Below are 17630 nucleotides of genomic sequence, written 5' to 3'. Positions count from 1 at the left end.
TGTTTAAAAATAGCCGGAGCCTCGCGAACCAGCTGAGCGGCAGCGAACCAGCGGAGCAGCGGGGACAGCAGAGCAGCTCACAGCAGGAGTTTGCCTGGGACTGGTAAGTATCCGAGTGTGTGTGTTTGCTTGCTGAGGAAGTATCCGAGCGTGTGTTTGCTGGGAGGGAGCCTGAGTGAGTGTCTGATTGGCTGCTAGCCTGCAGGGGGCGGGCATTAGGGTGTCTGTGTGTTTGCGTCAGGGAAGCCTGGCTGTTTAAAAATAGCCGGAGCCTCGCGAACCAGCTGAGCGGCAGCGAACCAGCGGAGCAGCGGGGACAGCAGAGCAGCTCACAGCAGGAGTTTGCCTGGGACTGGTAAGTATCCGAGTGTGTGTGTTTGCTTGCTGAGGAAGTATCCGAGCGTGTGTTTGCTGGGAGGGAGCCTGAGTGAGTGTCTGATTGGCTGCTAGCCTGCAGGGGGCGGGCATTAGGGTGTCTGTGTGTTTGCGTCAGGGAAGCCTGGCTGTTTAAAAATAGCCGGAGCCTCGCGAACCAGCTGAGCGGCAGCGAACCAGCGGAGCAGCGGGGACAGCAGAGCAGCTCACAGCAGGAGTTTGCCTGGGACTGGTAAGTATCCGAGTGTGTGTGTTTGCTTGCTGAGGAAGTATCCGAGCGTGTGTTTGCTGGGAGGGAGCCTGAGTGAGTGTCTGATTGGCTGCTAGCCTGCAGGGGGCGGGCATTAGGGTGTCTGTGTGTTTGCGTCAGGGAAGCCTGGCTGTTTAAAAATAGCCGGAGCCTCGCGAACCAGCTGAGCGGCAGCGAACCAGCGGAGCAGCGGGGACAGCAGAGCAGCTCACAGCAGGAGTTTGCCTGGGACTGGTAAGTATCCGAGTGTGTGTGTTTGCTTGCTGAGGAAGTATCCGAGCGTGTGTTTGCTGGGAGGGAGCCTGAGTGAGTGTCTGATTGGCTGCTAGCCTGCAGGGGGCGGGCATTAGGGTGTCTGTGTGTTTGCGTCAGGGAAGCCTGGCTGTTTAAAAATAGCCGGAGCCTCGCGAACCAGCTGAGCGGCAGCGAACCAGCGGAGCAGCGGGGACAGCAGAGCAGCTCACAGCAGGAGTTTGCCTGGGACTGGTAAGTATCCGAGTGTGTGTGTTTGCTTGCTGAGGAAGTATCCGAGCGTGTGTTTGCTGGGAGGGAGCCTGAGTGAGTGTCTGATTGGCTGCTAGCCTGCAGGGGGCGGGCATTAGGGTGTCTGTGTGTTTGCGTCAGGGAAGCCTGGCTGTTTAAAAATAGCCGGAGCCTCGCGAACCAGCGGAGCGGCAGCGAACCAGCGGAGCAGCGGGGACAGCAGAGCAGCTCACAGCAGGAGTTTGCCTGGGACTGGTAAGTATCCGAGTGTGTGTGTTTGCTTGCTGAGGAAGTATCCGAGCGTGTGTTTGCTGGGAGGGAGCCTGAGTGAGTGTCTGATTGGCTGCTAGCCTGCAGGGGGCGGGCATTAGGGTGTCTGTGTGTTTGCGTCAGGGAAGCCTGGCTGTTTAAAAATAGCCGGAGCCTCGCGAACCAGCTGAGCGGCAGCGAACCAGCGGAGCAGCGGGGACAGCAGAGCAGCTCACAGCAGGAGTTTGCCTGGGACTGGTAAGTATCCGAGTGTGTGTGTTTGCTTGCTGAGGAAGTATCCGAGCGTGTGTTTGCTGGGAGGGAGCCTGAGTGAGTGTCTGATTGGCTGCTAGCCTGCAGGGGGCGGGCATTAGGGTGTCTGTGTGTTTGCGTCAGGGAAGCCTGGCTGTTTAAAAATAGCCGGAGCCTCGCGAACCAGCTGAGCGGCAGCGAACCAGCGGAGCAGCGGGGACAGCAGAGCAGCTCACAGCAGGAGTTTGCCTGGGACTGGTAAGTATCCGAGTGTGTGTGTTTGCTTGCTGAGGAAGTATCCGAGCGTGTGTTTGCTGGGAGGGAGCCTGAGTGAGTGTCTGATTGGCTGCTAGCCTGCAGGGGGCGGGCATTAGGGTGTCTGTGTGTTTGCGTCAGGGAAGCCTGGCTGTTTAAAAATAGCCGGAGCCTCGCGAACCAGCTGAGCGGCAGCGAACCAGCGGAGCAGCGGGGACAGCAGAGCAGCTCACAGCAGGAGTTTGCCTGGGACTGGTAAGTATCCGAGTGTGTGTGTTTGCTTGCTGAGGAAGTATCCGAGTGTGTGTTTGCTGGGAGGGAGCCTGAGTGAGTGTCTGATTGGCTGCTAGCCTGCAGGGGGCGGGCATTAGGGTGTCTGTGTGTTTGCGTCAGGGAAGCCTGGCTGTTTAAAAATAGCCGGAGCCTCGCGAACCAGCTGAGCGGCAGCGAACCAGCGGAGCAGCGGGGACAGCAGAGCAGCTCACAGCAGGAGTTTGCCTGGGACTGGTAAGTATCCGAGTGTGTGTGTTTGCTTGCTGAGGAAGTATCCGAGCGTGTGTTTGCTGGGAGGGAGCCTGAGTGAGTGTCTGATTGGCTGCTAGCCTGCAGGGGGCGGGCATTAGGGTGTCTGTGTGTTTGCGTCAGGGAAGCCTGGCTGTTTAAAAATAGCCGGAGCCTCGCGAACCAGCTGAGCGGCAGCGAACCAGCGGAGCAGCGGGGACAGCAGAGCAGCTCACAGCAGGAGTTTGCCTGGGAGTTCGCCTGGAGCGAGCCCAGTGAGGCTTACATCTTGCCAACGTCTCTGAGGAAGCTCCGTAGTAGGTAGGTGATATGGAAGGGGGGAATTCAGCTGTTGTGACCTGCACTGGATGTGCCATGTTTGTCTTTCTTCCACAGGACAGAAGCGACTTTGTCTGTACAAAGTGCAAGCTGGTCTCCATATTGGAAGAGAAGATTGAAGGTCTGGAGCAACAGGTAACGACCCTGCGTTGTATACGAGAGACTGAGGATTTTCTGGACCAAACTCAGGATAGCCTTCTAGGGGCACAAAGCTCTAAAGATGTAGAGCAGGTTGCACAGAGGAGCCAAGAGGCCAGTGAAGAAGCTTGGCAACATGTGACCTCCAGAAGAGGTAAGCGGAATGTCCGGGTTCCAGTAACACAGACACAGGTAACTAACCGCTTTCATGTTCTCTCCACAGGTACCAATGCGGAGAGTGGACCAGATGATATGTCTGGGGGGAGAAAGCGGAAGGAGACTCCGCTGGTTGGGAGGCATGAGATGCGATGTCCTGAGGTTGGAGGTTCCACGACCACCACTCCCAAGAGGAGAAGGCGGGTGGTGGTGGTCGGGGACTCTCTCCTCCGGGGGACTGAGTCATCTATCTGCCGCCCTGACCGGGAAAACCGAGAAGTCTGCTGCTTGCCAGGGGCTAAGATTCGTGATGTGACGGAGAGACTGCCGAGACTCATCAAGCCCTCGGATCGCTACCCCTTCCTGCTTCTCCACGTGGGCACCAATGATACTGCCAAGAATGACCTTGAGCGGATCACTGCGGACTATGTGGCTCTGGGAAGAAGGATAAAGGAGTTGGAGGCGCAAGTGGTGTTCTCGTCCATCCTCCCCGTGGAAGGAAAAGGCCTGGGTAGGGACCGTCGAATCGTGGAGGTCAACGAATGGCTACGCAGGTGGTGTCGGAGAGAAGGCTTTGGATTCTTTGACCATGGGATGGTGTTCCATGAAGGAGGAGTGCTGGGCAGAGACGGGCTCCATCTTACAAAGAGAGGGAAGAACATCTTTGCCAGCAGGCTGGCTAACCTAGTGAGGAGGGCTTTAAACTAGGTTCACCGGGGGAAGGAGACCAAAGCCCTGAGGTAAGTGGGAAAGCGGGATACCGGGAGGAAGCACAGGCAGGAAGGTCTGTGAGGGGAGGGCTCCTGCCTCATACTGGGAATGAGGGGCGATCAACAGGTTATCTCAAGTGCTTATATACAAATGCACAAAGCCTTGGAAACAAGCAGGGAGAACTGGAGGTCCTGGTGATGTCAAGGAATTATGACGTGATTGGAATAACAGAGACTTGGTGGGATAACTCACATGACTGGAGTACAGTCATGGATGGTTATAAACTGTTCAGGAAGGACAGGCAGGGCAGAAAAGGTGGGGGAGTAGCACTGTATGTAAGGGAGCAGTATGACTGCTCAGAGCTCCGGTACGAAACTGTGGAAAAACCTGAGTGTCTCTGGATTAAGTTTAGAAGTGTGTGCAACAAGAGTGATGTCATGGTGGGAGTCTGCTATAGACCACCGGACCAGGGGGATGAGGTGGATGAGGCTTTCTTCCGGCAACTCACGGAAGCTACTAGATCGCATGCCCTGATTCTCATGGGTGACTTTAATTTTCCTGATATCTGCTGGGAGAGCAATACAGCGGTGCATAGACAATCCAGGAAGTTTTTGGAAAGCGTAGGGGACAATTTCCTGGTGCAAGTGCTAGGGGAGCCAACTAGGGGGAGCGCTTTTCTTGACCTGCTGCTCACAAACCGGGTAGAATTAGTGGGGGAAGCAAAAGTGGATGGGAATCTGGGAGGCAGTGACCATGAGTTGGTTGAGTTCAGGATCCTGACGCAGGGAAGAACGGTAAGCAGCAGGATACGGACCCTGGACTTCAGGAAAGCAGACTTTGACTCCCTCAGGGAACAGATGGCCAGGATCCCCTGGGGGACTAACATGAAAGGGAAGGGAGTCCAGGAGAGCTGGCTGTATTTCAAGGAATCCCTGTTGAGGTTACAGGGACAAACCATCCCGATGAGTCGAAAGAATAGTAAATATGGCAGGCGACCAGCTTGGCTTAATGGTGAAATCCTAGCGGATCTTAAACATAAAAAAGAAGCTTACAAGAAGTGGAAGCTTGGACATATGACCAGGGAAGAGTATAAAAATATTGCTCGGGCATGTAGGAAAGATATCAGGAGGGCCAAATCGCACCTGGAGCTGCAGCTAGCAAGAGATGTCAAGAGTAACAAGAAGGGTTTCTTCAGGTATGTTGGCACCAAGAAGAAAGCCAAGGAAAGTGTGGGCCCCTTACTGAATGAGGGAGGCAAGCTAGTGACAGAGGATGTGGAAAAAGCTAATGTACTCAATGCTTTTTTTGCCTCTGTTTTCACTAACAAGGTCAGCTCCCAGACTGCTGTGCTGGGCAACACAAAATGGGGAAGAGATGGCCAGCCCTCTGTAGAGATAGAGGTGGTTAGGGACTATTTAGAAAAGCTGGACGTGCACAAGTCCATGGGGCCGGACGAATTGCATCCGAGAGTGCTGAAGGAATTGGCGGCTGTGATTGCAGAGCCCTTGGCCATTATCTTTGAAAACTCGTGGCGAACGGGGGAAGTCCCGGATGACTGGAAAAAGGCTAATGTAGTGCCCATCTTTAAAAAAGGGAAGAAGGAGGATCCTGGGAACTACAGGCCGGTCAGCCTAACCTCAGTCCCTGGAAAAATCATGGAGCAGGTCCTCAAAGAATCAATCCTGAAGCACTTAGAGGAGAGGAAAGTGATCAGGAACAGTCAGCATGGATTCACCAAGGGAAGGTCATGCCTGACTAATCTAATCGCCTTTTATGATGAGATTACTGGTTCTGTGGATGAAGGGAAAGCAGTGGATGTATTGTTTCTTGACTTTAGCAAAGCTTTTGACACGGTCTCCCACAGCATTCTTGTCAGCAAGTTAAGGAAGTATGGGCTGGATGAATGCACTATAAGGTGGGTAGAAAGCTGGCTAGATTGTCGGGCTCAACGGGTAGTGATCAATGGCTCCATGTCTAGTTGGCAGCCGGTGTCAAGTGGAGTGCCCCAGGGGTCGGTCCTGGGGCCCGTTTTGTTCAATATCTTCATAAATGATCTGGAGGATGGTGTGGATTGCACTCTCAGCAAATTTGCGGATGATACTAAACTGGGAGGAGTGGTAGATACGCTGGAGGGGAGGGATAGGATACAGAAGGACCTAGACAAATTGGAGGATTGGGCCAAAAGAAATCTAATGAGGTTCAATAAGGATAAATGCAGGGTCCTGCACTTAGGATGGAAGAATCCAATGCACCGCTACAGACTAGGGACCGAATGGCTCGGCAGCAGTTCTGCGGAAAAGGACCTAGGGGTGACAGTGGACGAGAAGCTGGATATGAGTCAGCAGTGTGCCCTTGTTGCCAAGAAGGCCAATGGCATTTTGGGTTGTATAAGTAGGGGCATAGCGAGCAGATCGAGGGACGTGATCGTTCCCCTCTATTCGACACTGGTGAGGCCTCATCTGGAGTACTGTGTCCAGTTTTGGGCCCCACACTACAGGAAGGATGTGGATAAATTGGAAAGAGTACAACGAAGGGCAACGAAAATGATTAGGGGTCTAGAGCACATGACTTATGAGGAGAGGCTGAGGGAGCTGGGATTGTTTAGTCTGCAGAAGAGAAGAATGAGGGGGGATTTGATAGCTGCTTTCAACTACCTGAAAGGGGGTTTCAAAGAGGATGGCTCTAGACTGTTCTCAATGGTAGCAGATGACAGAACGAGGAGTAATGGTCTCAAGTTGCAATGGGGGAGGTTTAGATTGGATATTAGGAAAAACTTTTTCACTAAGAGGGTGGTGAAACACTGGAATGCGTTACCTAGGGAGGTGGTAGAATCTCCTTCCTTAGAGGTTTTTAAGGTCAGGCTTGACAAAGCCCTGGCTGGGATGATTTAACTGGGACTTGGTCCTGCTTTGAGCAGGGGGTTGGACTAGATGACCTTCTGGGGTCCCTTCCAACCCTGATATTCTATGATTCTATGATTCTATGATTCTATGAATATGCAGTTTATAAATTTTGAAACAGGCAATCTACCTCACTCCTTTTTTGTTGAATTATGGAAGTCAAACCACTCTGTAGACTGTGTTAATTGAACAATGGGGAAAAAGTGAGAAATTAAATTGTCTAACATAAGAAGGGAAAAAAAAAACGTTTAACGTACACCTTCTCCGAAGAGCAAGTTTAACCGAGCTCTACCTTGAAGGGGAGAAATGTGAGCAGCTGTATGGAGCTCCAGCTTTGGGTTACTGTGAAGTATCCAATAGAAAAACTTTGTGTTTTTTCTCAATGAAAACAAACTTTTAAAATAAATGGCTTCTAAAAATGGGTGTAAATACCTTAAATGATGAGTGTAAACAGAATGCCAAGTTTTGTAAAATGAGAGCATTTCTGTTCATTAGGAATTGCTTTTTTGCTTGTAGGTTGATCTATAAGGAAAACAGTCTGCTTCTCTTGCTAGAACTGTCTGTCTTGTATGTTTACTTCATAAAAGAGAAACATTACATGGATATAAACATTTTCAAAGGAGGGCGTATAATAGAAAGATCTGATGATAAAGCTTCACGTTTACTCATTTGTATTTGAAATATTCCTGATTTTTGTACTGAAAGTTGAGGACTGAGCAGTGTACATGTGAAGTTAAGGTTTTGTTTGTGAAAATTCAATGAACCAATGCCATGGGATTGTCACGAAGATACTATAAGGTATCCATAAACTTGTAATAAAAATATCTGAGATGAACAGAAATCTTTCATTGGGAAAATGCACTAGTGGTTGTTTAAGGGACAGATCTTGCTTCCACTGAAATGAATGGTATAACTCCCACTGATTTCATTGAGAACTGAACTCAGACCAAAGTAAGGAATAGAAGCAGATGATGCCTCATTGTGTCTGGTGAGAAGGAATTTGAAGAACACTTGTCTTAAGGAGTGAGACTATCCTCTGAGCTGCAAAAGCTGGCCAGTGGCTCCTTTTAGTGTAGCAGGGTCTTAAGGACACAGCAAATCATAAGATTGGTTTTGGTTGGGGTTTGCTGGTGTAGCTGTTTCTGAAAACTTTCTTGTGTAGATGTAGCCTACACTAGCAAAAAAAGTGTTTTTGCTGGTTTAGCTTACACTGGGTCACCAAGTGAAATAAACTATACTGCAAAAAAGCCCTTTTATGTTTGTGTAACTACATCTACACTAGGACTTCTACAGGCATAGAAATGACTAAAAAAATCTCACCCTTCACTGATGTTACTATACTGGTAAAAGTTAAGTGTAGAGCTGGCCTTCATCTTAGCACATAGTCATAACTCATAAAGTTTAATGTGTTGCAGTAAGTGTAAACATGCAGCATTCTGGAGCGGTTATGGAAAGCATTTCAATATCAGTATAACTACTTTCTGGAACAGTGGGAGTCCTAAGTTCTGTTTTTGCTATCCACAGTCCCTAGTGAAAACCATAGTGCACACGATTGTAAAACTTGTAAATAAAGGAAATGGGATCTATATTGTCTGTGTCTACTTATTTTGTCTCCCAAAGAAATAATCTACTTCTGGGATCCAAATCTTTGTGGCCACTTAGAAGTTGTGACAGTATCTTTTACAATGTGTCAGTATTTCACTGTCACAGACTAAGTGGAGAAAGCATCCACTTCACAGCAGAAGTATCCTTTACAAATAAGTTATAGATTTGTGTTCCGTTAGCTTCTTGCTGTTCATATACTTTACAAAGAAATGAAATACGCCTACTCTTGACTTATCAGTTTACTTAAACACATTATTTATCCTGAAACCTGAATTTAAAATAGAATGAATTGTCTTTTGAAAGTACTATTCTGCCTAAATTAAGCCTCAGACATATTTTTTACAACTTCAAGTTTGGTTTGTACACACATTAGAAAGCCTTGTGCAGCTTTCTGCTTGGCCTTTTGAGGTTTCAAACATTGAGCCTATTGAACAAAGGGCAGTGAAACCGCGGTGAAGAACTCTAGGGCCACGAATGTCTGAGGATTCTTATTTGTCATTCATTGATTCTTTCACAAAATGAGTAGATTTAAATTGGTGCTGTTGGCTTCCTGACCCCCATACCATTATCTTGCAATGGCATAGTTATAACTTCATGCAAGAGAAGACAGAAGTTGTTTAGATTTCATAGGCACAAATTAAAAGATTCGCCTCAACCATTCTAAGTTAGCTATTGCAGCAATAGGGAAAAACAATTTTGTCTCGGAGAAGAATTCATATTCTAATTGCAAGTACATCATCTGTGGAGGGAACTGAATAAGAGATAAATGTATACTTGCTGCTCTCCAAAAACTAAGTTTCTCAGAAACATGAGCGATACAGCTCAGTTCAATACCCAGCAATCCAGGCTTGGGCATTTATCAAGAAATATTATTATGCTTGTTAGTGAGGGTCATAATCTCAAAATTTAATGCAATAAAAAAATCAGTTTTAATTGTATTCTACCTGTTTCCTAATCGTAAGAAAACCAGACAAACGGAGGCATATGTGTGACCTATAAAAGATAGACTAGTTCTCTTAAAAGACACAGTGCAACTCTTGAACTGAGTAACTTAAAACAACAAACAACCCAAAACCTTTGCCCATGCAGGGACAGGAACTGACTCCTTTCTCACTTACACCAAGGTTTTTAATTAATTTCCGTGGAATTACACCTGATGCTTACTAGTGTAAGAATCAAATGGGGCCTTTGTGCTGTAAAATGTAATATATCTGTGGCATGTTCTACATTATACAGTTAGGTCAACCATAAGCTGCCTTGCATTGACCTAGCCTGTGGAAGCATCTTCACTTAAATTTGGCTCCTGCCGACATAATTGCCTCCCTAGGCCAGTTTAGTAACACCACCTCCCCAAGTGGCATAAAGTCATGGTTGATGTAATTAGGTTGACGCAGTGTCAGTGTAGACACTGTGTTGCTTACGGCAACTGTTACTGGCTTTCAGAAGCCATCCCACAGTGCCCCACGCTGACAATACAATCATACAATTGCTTCTAGTGAGGACGTGCATTGCCAACACACAGAGCCAAGTGGGCACATACACATAAATGATTTAATAAGTGCAGTGGCAACATAATTTTGTAGTGTAGACATGGCCTACATTTAAAAAGTGCAATACCAATTAGTTTATCACTATTATTCTGTCTCTTATGGCCTACAGCAAGGGGTGGGACAAAGTCATTGCCGTTTCATTGCACTTGTGCTTGAGATCTTGTGAACCCTTCAAGTGATTATCAAGATTTTAGTTCTCAACATAACCTAGCTCAGGGAAGAAGAACTTCATATCCTCCTTAATTTAGATGACTGACTGTTAAAAGCAGGTGGTAATTCACAGGCAGAAGTCTCTACACAAATTTCAGATTTTCTGGGATTATATGATTTCTAACAAATGTATACAAGTTTCATCTGACTCCACAGTTTAAAATGTCTGGAGGTCATTTTCACATCAGATTTAGAGTGTTTGTGACATCAAGGGGAATGCACATTCTTTAACACCCTATCAATTAATGCATCAACAATGTATAGAGCCAAAAAGGGCTTTTGAGATGGGTTGGTTTTTATTTTATTTTTATTTTTAGAACCTTTCCAAAGGATTTAGCCTTAGTGACCTGGCTATTGGAAGGAAATGCTTCTTCAGGATGAGTTTAAATGAATTAAAAAAAACAAACTGGCTTTACAGAAACCCTGATGATATGTCATCTTTGTTTACATTGGTGCTTCAAAATTATTCTTTTCCCTAATATTTGAGGTATTACGCCTACTTTTCCCTCAAAGTGCATCTGATCAGTCATCTATGTTATCTACCTGTGTATCTCCAATTCAAGTAACTTGTGTTACACGAACCTTCCAGGAAATCATTTTGACCACAATTAGCATTATGCAGCCCACACTCTTAGACAAGCAGTCTCAAGGAACAGAAAGCAAAGTACTGCTTAATGGTCTTAAGAGCTGACAAATTGAGAGAACTGGTTGATTTATTAATAATGTATGGAACTCTGAGGATTGGTCAACCTCCAAAGTTCTGTCTCTAGTAATACTTAAACATGAAGTAAATCAACCAAAAGTATGGCCTACTATACTGTAGTGTTTCAAAACAAGCCATTACACAGTTGCTGTGTTTGGCTGAATTGGGACAGTAAAGATTTCCACTCGGAGCATGGAAATTCACTATCAGGAACCCAGGTTTTTTTTCTTTGTTGCACAGAAGAAATATTGGAATTCTTTGACAGCTGTGTTAAGAAGATGAATCAACCGTGTCACTGGTAAAGGATGTGCAGCATCAGGGCCTTGACTATCCCTTTACATACTGACTAGACTAAAGAACAATACATCTCTCATCTGAACAGAAAAGGTTTTGTTAATTTGACGGTTTGTACAAAGCAGTTCAGATAACACACTACATACTTGATTCTCCTTTTTTCAGATATGCATCTTTTGAATAGAGGATTTTACAAAGGTATCTTTGCTATAGTGGGACTTGGAAAGATCCTGGAGTGCATGAGAAAAATGATTAGTAGTATGGTGTCGTCTTGCACAGGGCAAGAGATTGGAAACAGTAGGATTTCCCCTCCTGAAAAGAACAGCTAAAGGGACTGAGATAGTCAAAATTTATGGAAGATATAATGAAAACTGATTAGTCCCTGCAAGTAATCTAAGAACCAAGAGGACCCTCCATGATACTAGAGGGCAATAAATCTAGATCCTATACAAAGAAATGCTCTTTTGAGGTACATAGCCAATCTGTTGAATTCCTGGCTGCTGTGACTGGATTTTAAAAATTGGCTAAATTGATGAAAGTTTTGTAACTCTCTATGGGAATAAAATGTGAGTAATTAGATTGCATTCTTCAGAGTGTGCAGTGCTTATCTTCAGGGCCCATGAATGAATTATTTTATCCCCAGACACATTGCCCAAATGATCAGATGTATTAGGAGTATGTGTTTGCAATTGCTGTAGGCAGGATGCTAAAATAATGGCCTCGTATGGTTTAGCAATGACTCTGTTTCAATTAATTTCTCCTCTGTTACACAGTATATTTGTACTTCCCTTGTATGTCACTGGTGAGTAAATGAATAATGTTTCAGTGTAAATCTAGGAAAAGTACAACTGTCAACACATAATAATAAGGGAAGAGTTGCAGTTTTGGTGATTTCCTTTGTACTTTAAGACTAATTGAGGCCCCCCTCTCTAAGATTTCACCCCACCTTTCAATTTCAAAATTGGTGAGTCTGACTAGTGAGCAATATTCTTTGTTCAAATAACCTTGAAATTTGATTAAATCTGTTTAGAATACAGGAGAGAAGAATTTTCAAACTGTGCTGATTAATGTTTCTTACTGTTTGCCAAATCCTAGCTACAAAATGTTTTTTTTTAACATAATTTTATATGAGGCTTATTTGGAAAGCTGTTTGTTTCTGTGACTACATCTATCCTACTTAAGATGTAGAAAATAAATTTATTAGAATGACATCATGGAATCCAACAAAATTCCAAAAGATCGTTGGGGTTCTGCTCTTTGGAGCTCCTAAACTGTACTGAAGCAGAGCCCTTGATCCACAGAGTAGATATTAGGACCTGGATAGCACAGTGTACTGGGGAAATATATGGAGGTTAAAGACCCTAACTTCTTGTAGAGGTGCAAGGCGCCCAACTGTAATTCTGTGAAGTTGGAAGAAAGCTCAATGTATTCCACTGGAAGTTGCCAGCTCTCCACAGTAAACCCTGTAGCCCTGGCATTCTTTGAAGTATGCAGAGTTCTTAGGCTGCTTCCACTCTTCTTTCCATCCCTCAGCCCATCCCAACCCGAAGCTGGAAAGCCCTGTAAATATCAGGAGCTTCAGTGTTTAGGAACTCTGCAAGCACCTTGAGGTATGAAGATTTTAAAAATCCATGGGGGCATAGGAGCTTGAAGTCATACTGACCTTTAAAAGATCTCCACTGTAACCTTGATTCGTCCAGACACACGCTCCCTTAATGCTAGCTGCTCCCAGTACCAGTTTGCCTCTTCCTTCCCCTTTCCTCCTCTACAGCTTCTCATTTTTTCTTGATTTAACATGTACCCTAATCATAATTTATGGAGTTGTCTGAAGGGGAAGCTACTCCACTCAGCCATAGCACATAGGTCTTTAAACATAGGCCTTTTCCTAAGAAGGGTTGTTTTCAATCTCCTCTAGCTTGCCAAGGGTGAGGCTATACACAGTCTGCAGAAAAATATACTTAATTCCTGATTAGACAAATATATTTATTTGCCTAATATTCACAAAAATCCCACTTGCCACAGAGTGAGTGATGTTTAAACACAAAGTAAACATATCTATAAATATGAATCTCCTGAGCTCAGATATATAATTATAGCTTCCAAATGAAACTAGAAAAACTTACTGTATCTAACTTAATGTTGAAGATATGTATATGAAACTCAACTGTACAAGTGAAGTATCTCAGCTACGCACTTTGGACTTTGTAAACCCATAAAGTCCTTCATTTGAAAGTAATACATCTTACAAAGGAGGTGTGAAGGGAAAATGGAAGGCTGATATTGCAAGAGGGAAGTTTTTGTGTGACATTAACTGAGTATTTACATACACTTGGTTTTCTTTGAAGTTAAATTTAAACTAAATTTCTGACTTTCTAATCATTTGTGTTTTAGTAACTACAGTGTTCCTTAGAATCTTTTTACCTTTCAGTTTTATAAATGTAATGATGAGACTAACATGAGGGAGTGCATTTTATGGTTGATTCTGCTAAGCTGCACAGATAAATCAGCCATTCTTAATATTGGCTGTTAAGAGAGGCCAGTTTGTACCGTAGGGGTCTGTTATTGCTAGTGGATGATAGGGATAGACAGGAGATATGGAGTGGTCTTAAATTTTCTTGTAAAGATTTTTCTCCCTGCAGCAAAGAAAATAAGTTACCAAGGAATGTTAGAAAAAGAAATGCAGTGCTACAGCCTTGAGTTCTGGGAGTAAATTACACGATATGCAGATGTATTCTTTTGAAGGCTGCACTAGTGCAGGGCTATAGAAATATTTCAACACTTATTTTAACAGATTTTGCACATTTTCAAGTACTCTCTTAATTACTAAGGTTTTTTTATATTCAGTATACAATTAAAAAGTAATTATTTTCTTAATATTTTCTCTATATAAGCCTTCTTAAGCATAATATATAAATTTGTTTTTGAGCTGTTATTTTGGAATATTTGAAAAATTTACATGAGTAAACTTCAGTGTCTTCTTCTAGGCTTGTATATTCGTCTGATAAAAACATTAGGGAAATCGAGGAAGAGACTCTGAGGAAAAGAGTACTGGAGCCCAGACAAACACAGAAAAATGAAAGCCTTACATCTGGAAGTCTTCAGAACACTCAAATATCAAGTGTAAAATGCATTGGAAGTGATAAAAGAACTTCTGTTAATCAGCATTTTCTGGTCGGAGCCATAGAAAGAGAAGTTGTTTGTTCACCTAATACTGAAGATGAAATTCTAGAAGCCAGTGATGCTGAAGGCAATGTAACTAATCCAGGTGAAGTTAGAATTGTGTTTGGGTTTTGCTAGTTACCTAAATCCCAGTGAAGGTTTGTTCAAAAATTGTGGGTAAAGTTTATGGTTATTGCACTAACAAGACCAAGATGACTATTCTTTGCTTTGGCCCAGATCATTCCCTCATGCCCTAAGTAAATGGGTGTTCCATAGGGAGCATACAGGGATGTAGTAGAAACTGTATCCTTTGCACTCATACTGTCACAGAATGAAAATGTAGCAACACGCACTGAGGAAGAGGAGCATTTCAGTTGGTACATTTGCATTGGTAACAATGCCTCTTCTGGGCTCCAGCAGATGTAAGCCCAGGCCCCTTTGATACAGTGTTTTGATATTGGGTAGTCCTTCCTTTTCCTCCTTGCAGAACTTCACTGGTTGCACTGTGTTTCATGTCCATGTAGTGAGTGGGAGGCAGGGCCAAGTCAGTTCCATATAGTCCTGCAAGTTGGGAAATGTAAATATCCATTTATCATTTTGTAAGGAGTTAATAGCCTTTGTTTCTGATGGCAGAAGTGAACTTAAATTTCTTCAGAGACCAATCTCCTTGAATTGTATGTATGGTTTGTATAGAAAAGGGAACAAACAACATACATCTTCACGTACAGCAATAACAGTAGCTGGTAAAACTCCCAATATCTCAGTTTAGAATATAACACATAGAAGTTATTCCCCACTACTAGTAAGTTTGTCTGAAAAGGCTTTCATCAAATGTGCATTTCAGAAGGAAATGAACTATCCCCTGTGAAAGCTGTAGCATGGATATAAAATATGTTGTCTTTTTAGTATGATAGATCCTTTGTTTCAGATGCCTGAAATTGTTTATTTGAGCATAAGCTTTCGTGAGCTACAGCTCACTTCATCGGATAGCTCACGAAAGCTTATGCTCAAATAAATGTGTTAGTCTCTAAGATGCTCCTTTTCTTTTTTTGCGAATACAGACTAACACAGCTGCTACTCTGAAACCTGAAATTGTTTGTAACTTCAAAATAATCTAGTATAAATTGGAAGAAATAAATAACTATTTTCCCCCCATTTACAGGTAATTCTGAACTAGAAACCGCATCTGGGTTAGGAGAAGACTTAATGATGCTCTACAAGAAATGTTGTTGTCCAGATATTAATATTTGGATAGAAGGCAACCAGTTTCAGGCTCACAGGTATTTAAATAAGTAATGAATTTAGAATGTAAACTATGTCACCAGCAATCCTTTCTGTATAAAACACTGTTAATGTTACCTAGCTGTGTGGCTCTACAGGTTTAATATAATAAAGTATTCTTAACATGGTATCTTTATATTGTTTTGTACTGTTAGAGCTACTATAATGGCTTTGCTAGTTTTACCACAGAGACCAGTAGTATTTTTGTAGTAACTGAAGTGCTTCCTCGTGATTACAGTTGTCATTCTTGTGATAACTTAAGTCTTAAGAGAAAATATAACATGTTTTTAATATTGTAGCTCTGTGTTTTTTACTTTAGGTGCATTCTTAGTATAAATTAAAGTAGAATTAGGCTGCAATATATTTATTGTAATAAAACCAGTTAAAGAAAACTAAACACAGCACAGTGTTACAACTTGAAATCCTGTAAACAGGGCTTTGGAGCGGAGCCCAGAATTGGAGCGCGGAGCAGCTCCGGAGCAGTGGAGCTGCAGGTTTTTGCCTAGAGCTGGAGCACACCTCCAAAGCCCTGCCTGTAAACAAATCTATGCTGTCAAAATAAATAAATAAATCTACAAGTCAACTGATACTAATTAATTCTTAATAAAACTAGCCCAAATAAACAGAAACTTCCTGGGATGGAAAGGAAAGGTCTTTGGAGCCCTGAAGATTCCATTTCCATTTTTTCCTCCCCTTGTTACCTGTCCACAAGAGAACAGTAACCACTTCAGTGAAGCAGAGGTGAATGTTGTCTCCTTGTCTCAAGAGAGTTACCAGCCCTTGCTAACCCAGAAATCATCACTCTGCTTAAGAACCATTTAGGATTATCATGTTGCAGTAGATAAAGCTGAGATGGCCATTCTCTCCTGTTTTCAGACAATTTATAACTTTTTGGAGAAAAATATCAAGCTGTAACCACTAGACTCTGTCCTTGCTGTTCTGATTGTTAGTTGCACACAAGTTGGGAAATCTCTGGTTAGGTTAGGTTAGATTCTCTGTAGTGGGGTCCAATTTTCCACAGTTGGTTTTGATGTAGGAAGCTGGAAAAGAGCTAATTGGCATGTTTTAGAAATCCACAACCTCCATACATATTCCTGAGCTTCCCCCATAGCAAGAGGCTGCAGGGAAATGGAGGTAGCATAATAAACATGAAAACTAAGGTCAGACCTATGATAGGGAGATCTGGCTCTTTTATGGCCCCTTTACACAGCCAGAATGGTGCAGAAGGGTTGCTGGAATGGTATAGAAAATATGGCCCATGCATCCAGAGCAACCTGAGTTCTGGAAGATGTGAATGTAAAGCTATGTTTGCACTGCACACCACTGGCAGCAGCATGAATATATGTGTAGCTATGTGCTGCAGTGAAAAGCAAGCTGTGTTCACACTGCAATGTATAGGTGCATGTGTCGGTGAAAGTGTCTGGCAGGGGGAAGCAGGAGCTTTTCTCCATTGCCTCCCGTCAGAGCCTTTCCCTGCTGCTGAAGTCTTTCACTGCAAAGGGGAAAGACTGGCAGCTCTCTGCAGAAGAGAGGTGGCTCACCTGTAGGGTTAAGTTATTGAGATAGGAGCCCCAAATTTGTTACAGATTATCTACTATCCTAGAATATCTGTGTAGTACACCATCGGCAAAGTGTTTCCCTTGATTATGCAGGCAACTCACCTAAGTCAGTCAGCTCATTGTGTTTCACTCCACCTCTTGGTCAAAGCTGACTTTTTTTCTCTCTGTATAGGTTTTTACATTTTTGATGTATTATGCAGTGTACAAATAAAGAGTAGTAAAGTGAACAAGATGACTTTCTGAGTATTCATCTTTCTCATAGGTATTTGAAAAAGCCAGTAATATCTTCTGATTTGTTCTGAAGGCAGGCATAAATCCAGATAATATTTTTCAGTTTGAAATAATTTTCCATTTTGCTTGCATTTCATTAATATTTTACATATAGAATTGAGAGAGTTAGGATAGAAAAAAAAAGTCTTGTTTTCTAATCTCTTACCAAGTGAGACTAGTGGAAACGGGAAAATATCCATTTAATATAGCAAGTCTGATTATTTTATTTACTACAGGAGATATGGGAATGTGGTGGGGGGGTGTTTGTTTTTTAAGTTACGTTGGATGCTACATGTCTGAAACAGTGTTTATGTAGGTTGCTTCTCTTTGGATGATGTAGAACTGAGAAAAAGACGTTCTCAGTTTCATAGAGCAATAGAAATTTTAATG

General features: G+C 43.5%; 1 protein-coding gene across 3 annotated transcripts in view; it reads left to right on the top strand.

Annotated features, from left to right (window-relative positions):
- BTBD8 (BTB domain containing 8) overlaps positions 1-17630 on the top strand; it is an 83916-nt gene that overhangs the window by 21352 nt on the left and 44934 nt on the right. For all 3 annotated transcript variants that reach the window (XM_043491235.1, XM_043491234.1, XM_043491236.1), the window contains exons 3-4: positions 13956-14236; positions 15293-15410. In XM_043491235.1, coding sequence (XP_043347170.1) covers positions 13956-14236; positions 15293-15410 — 399 coding nt within the window. The remainder of the gene's footprint in view (positions 1-13955; positions 14237-15292; positions 15411-17630) is intronic.

The sequence above is a fragment of the Dermochelys coriacea genome, chromosome 8 (assembly GCF_009764565.3).
Source record: "Dermochelys coriacea isolate rDerCor1 chromosome 8, rDerCor1.pri.v4, whole genome shotgun sequence".
NCBI lineage: Eukaryota > Metazoa > Chordata > Testudines > Dermochelyidae > Dermochelys > Dermochelys coriacea.
Note: the sequence above shows the minus strand (reverse complement) of the source record. Positions and strands in the feature narration are given on the sequence as shown.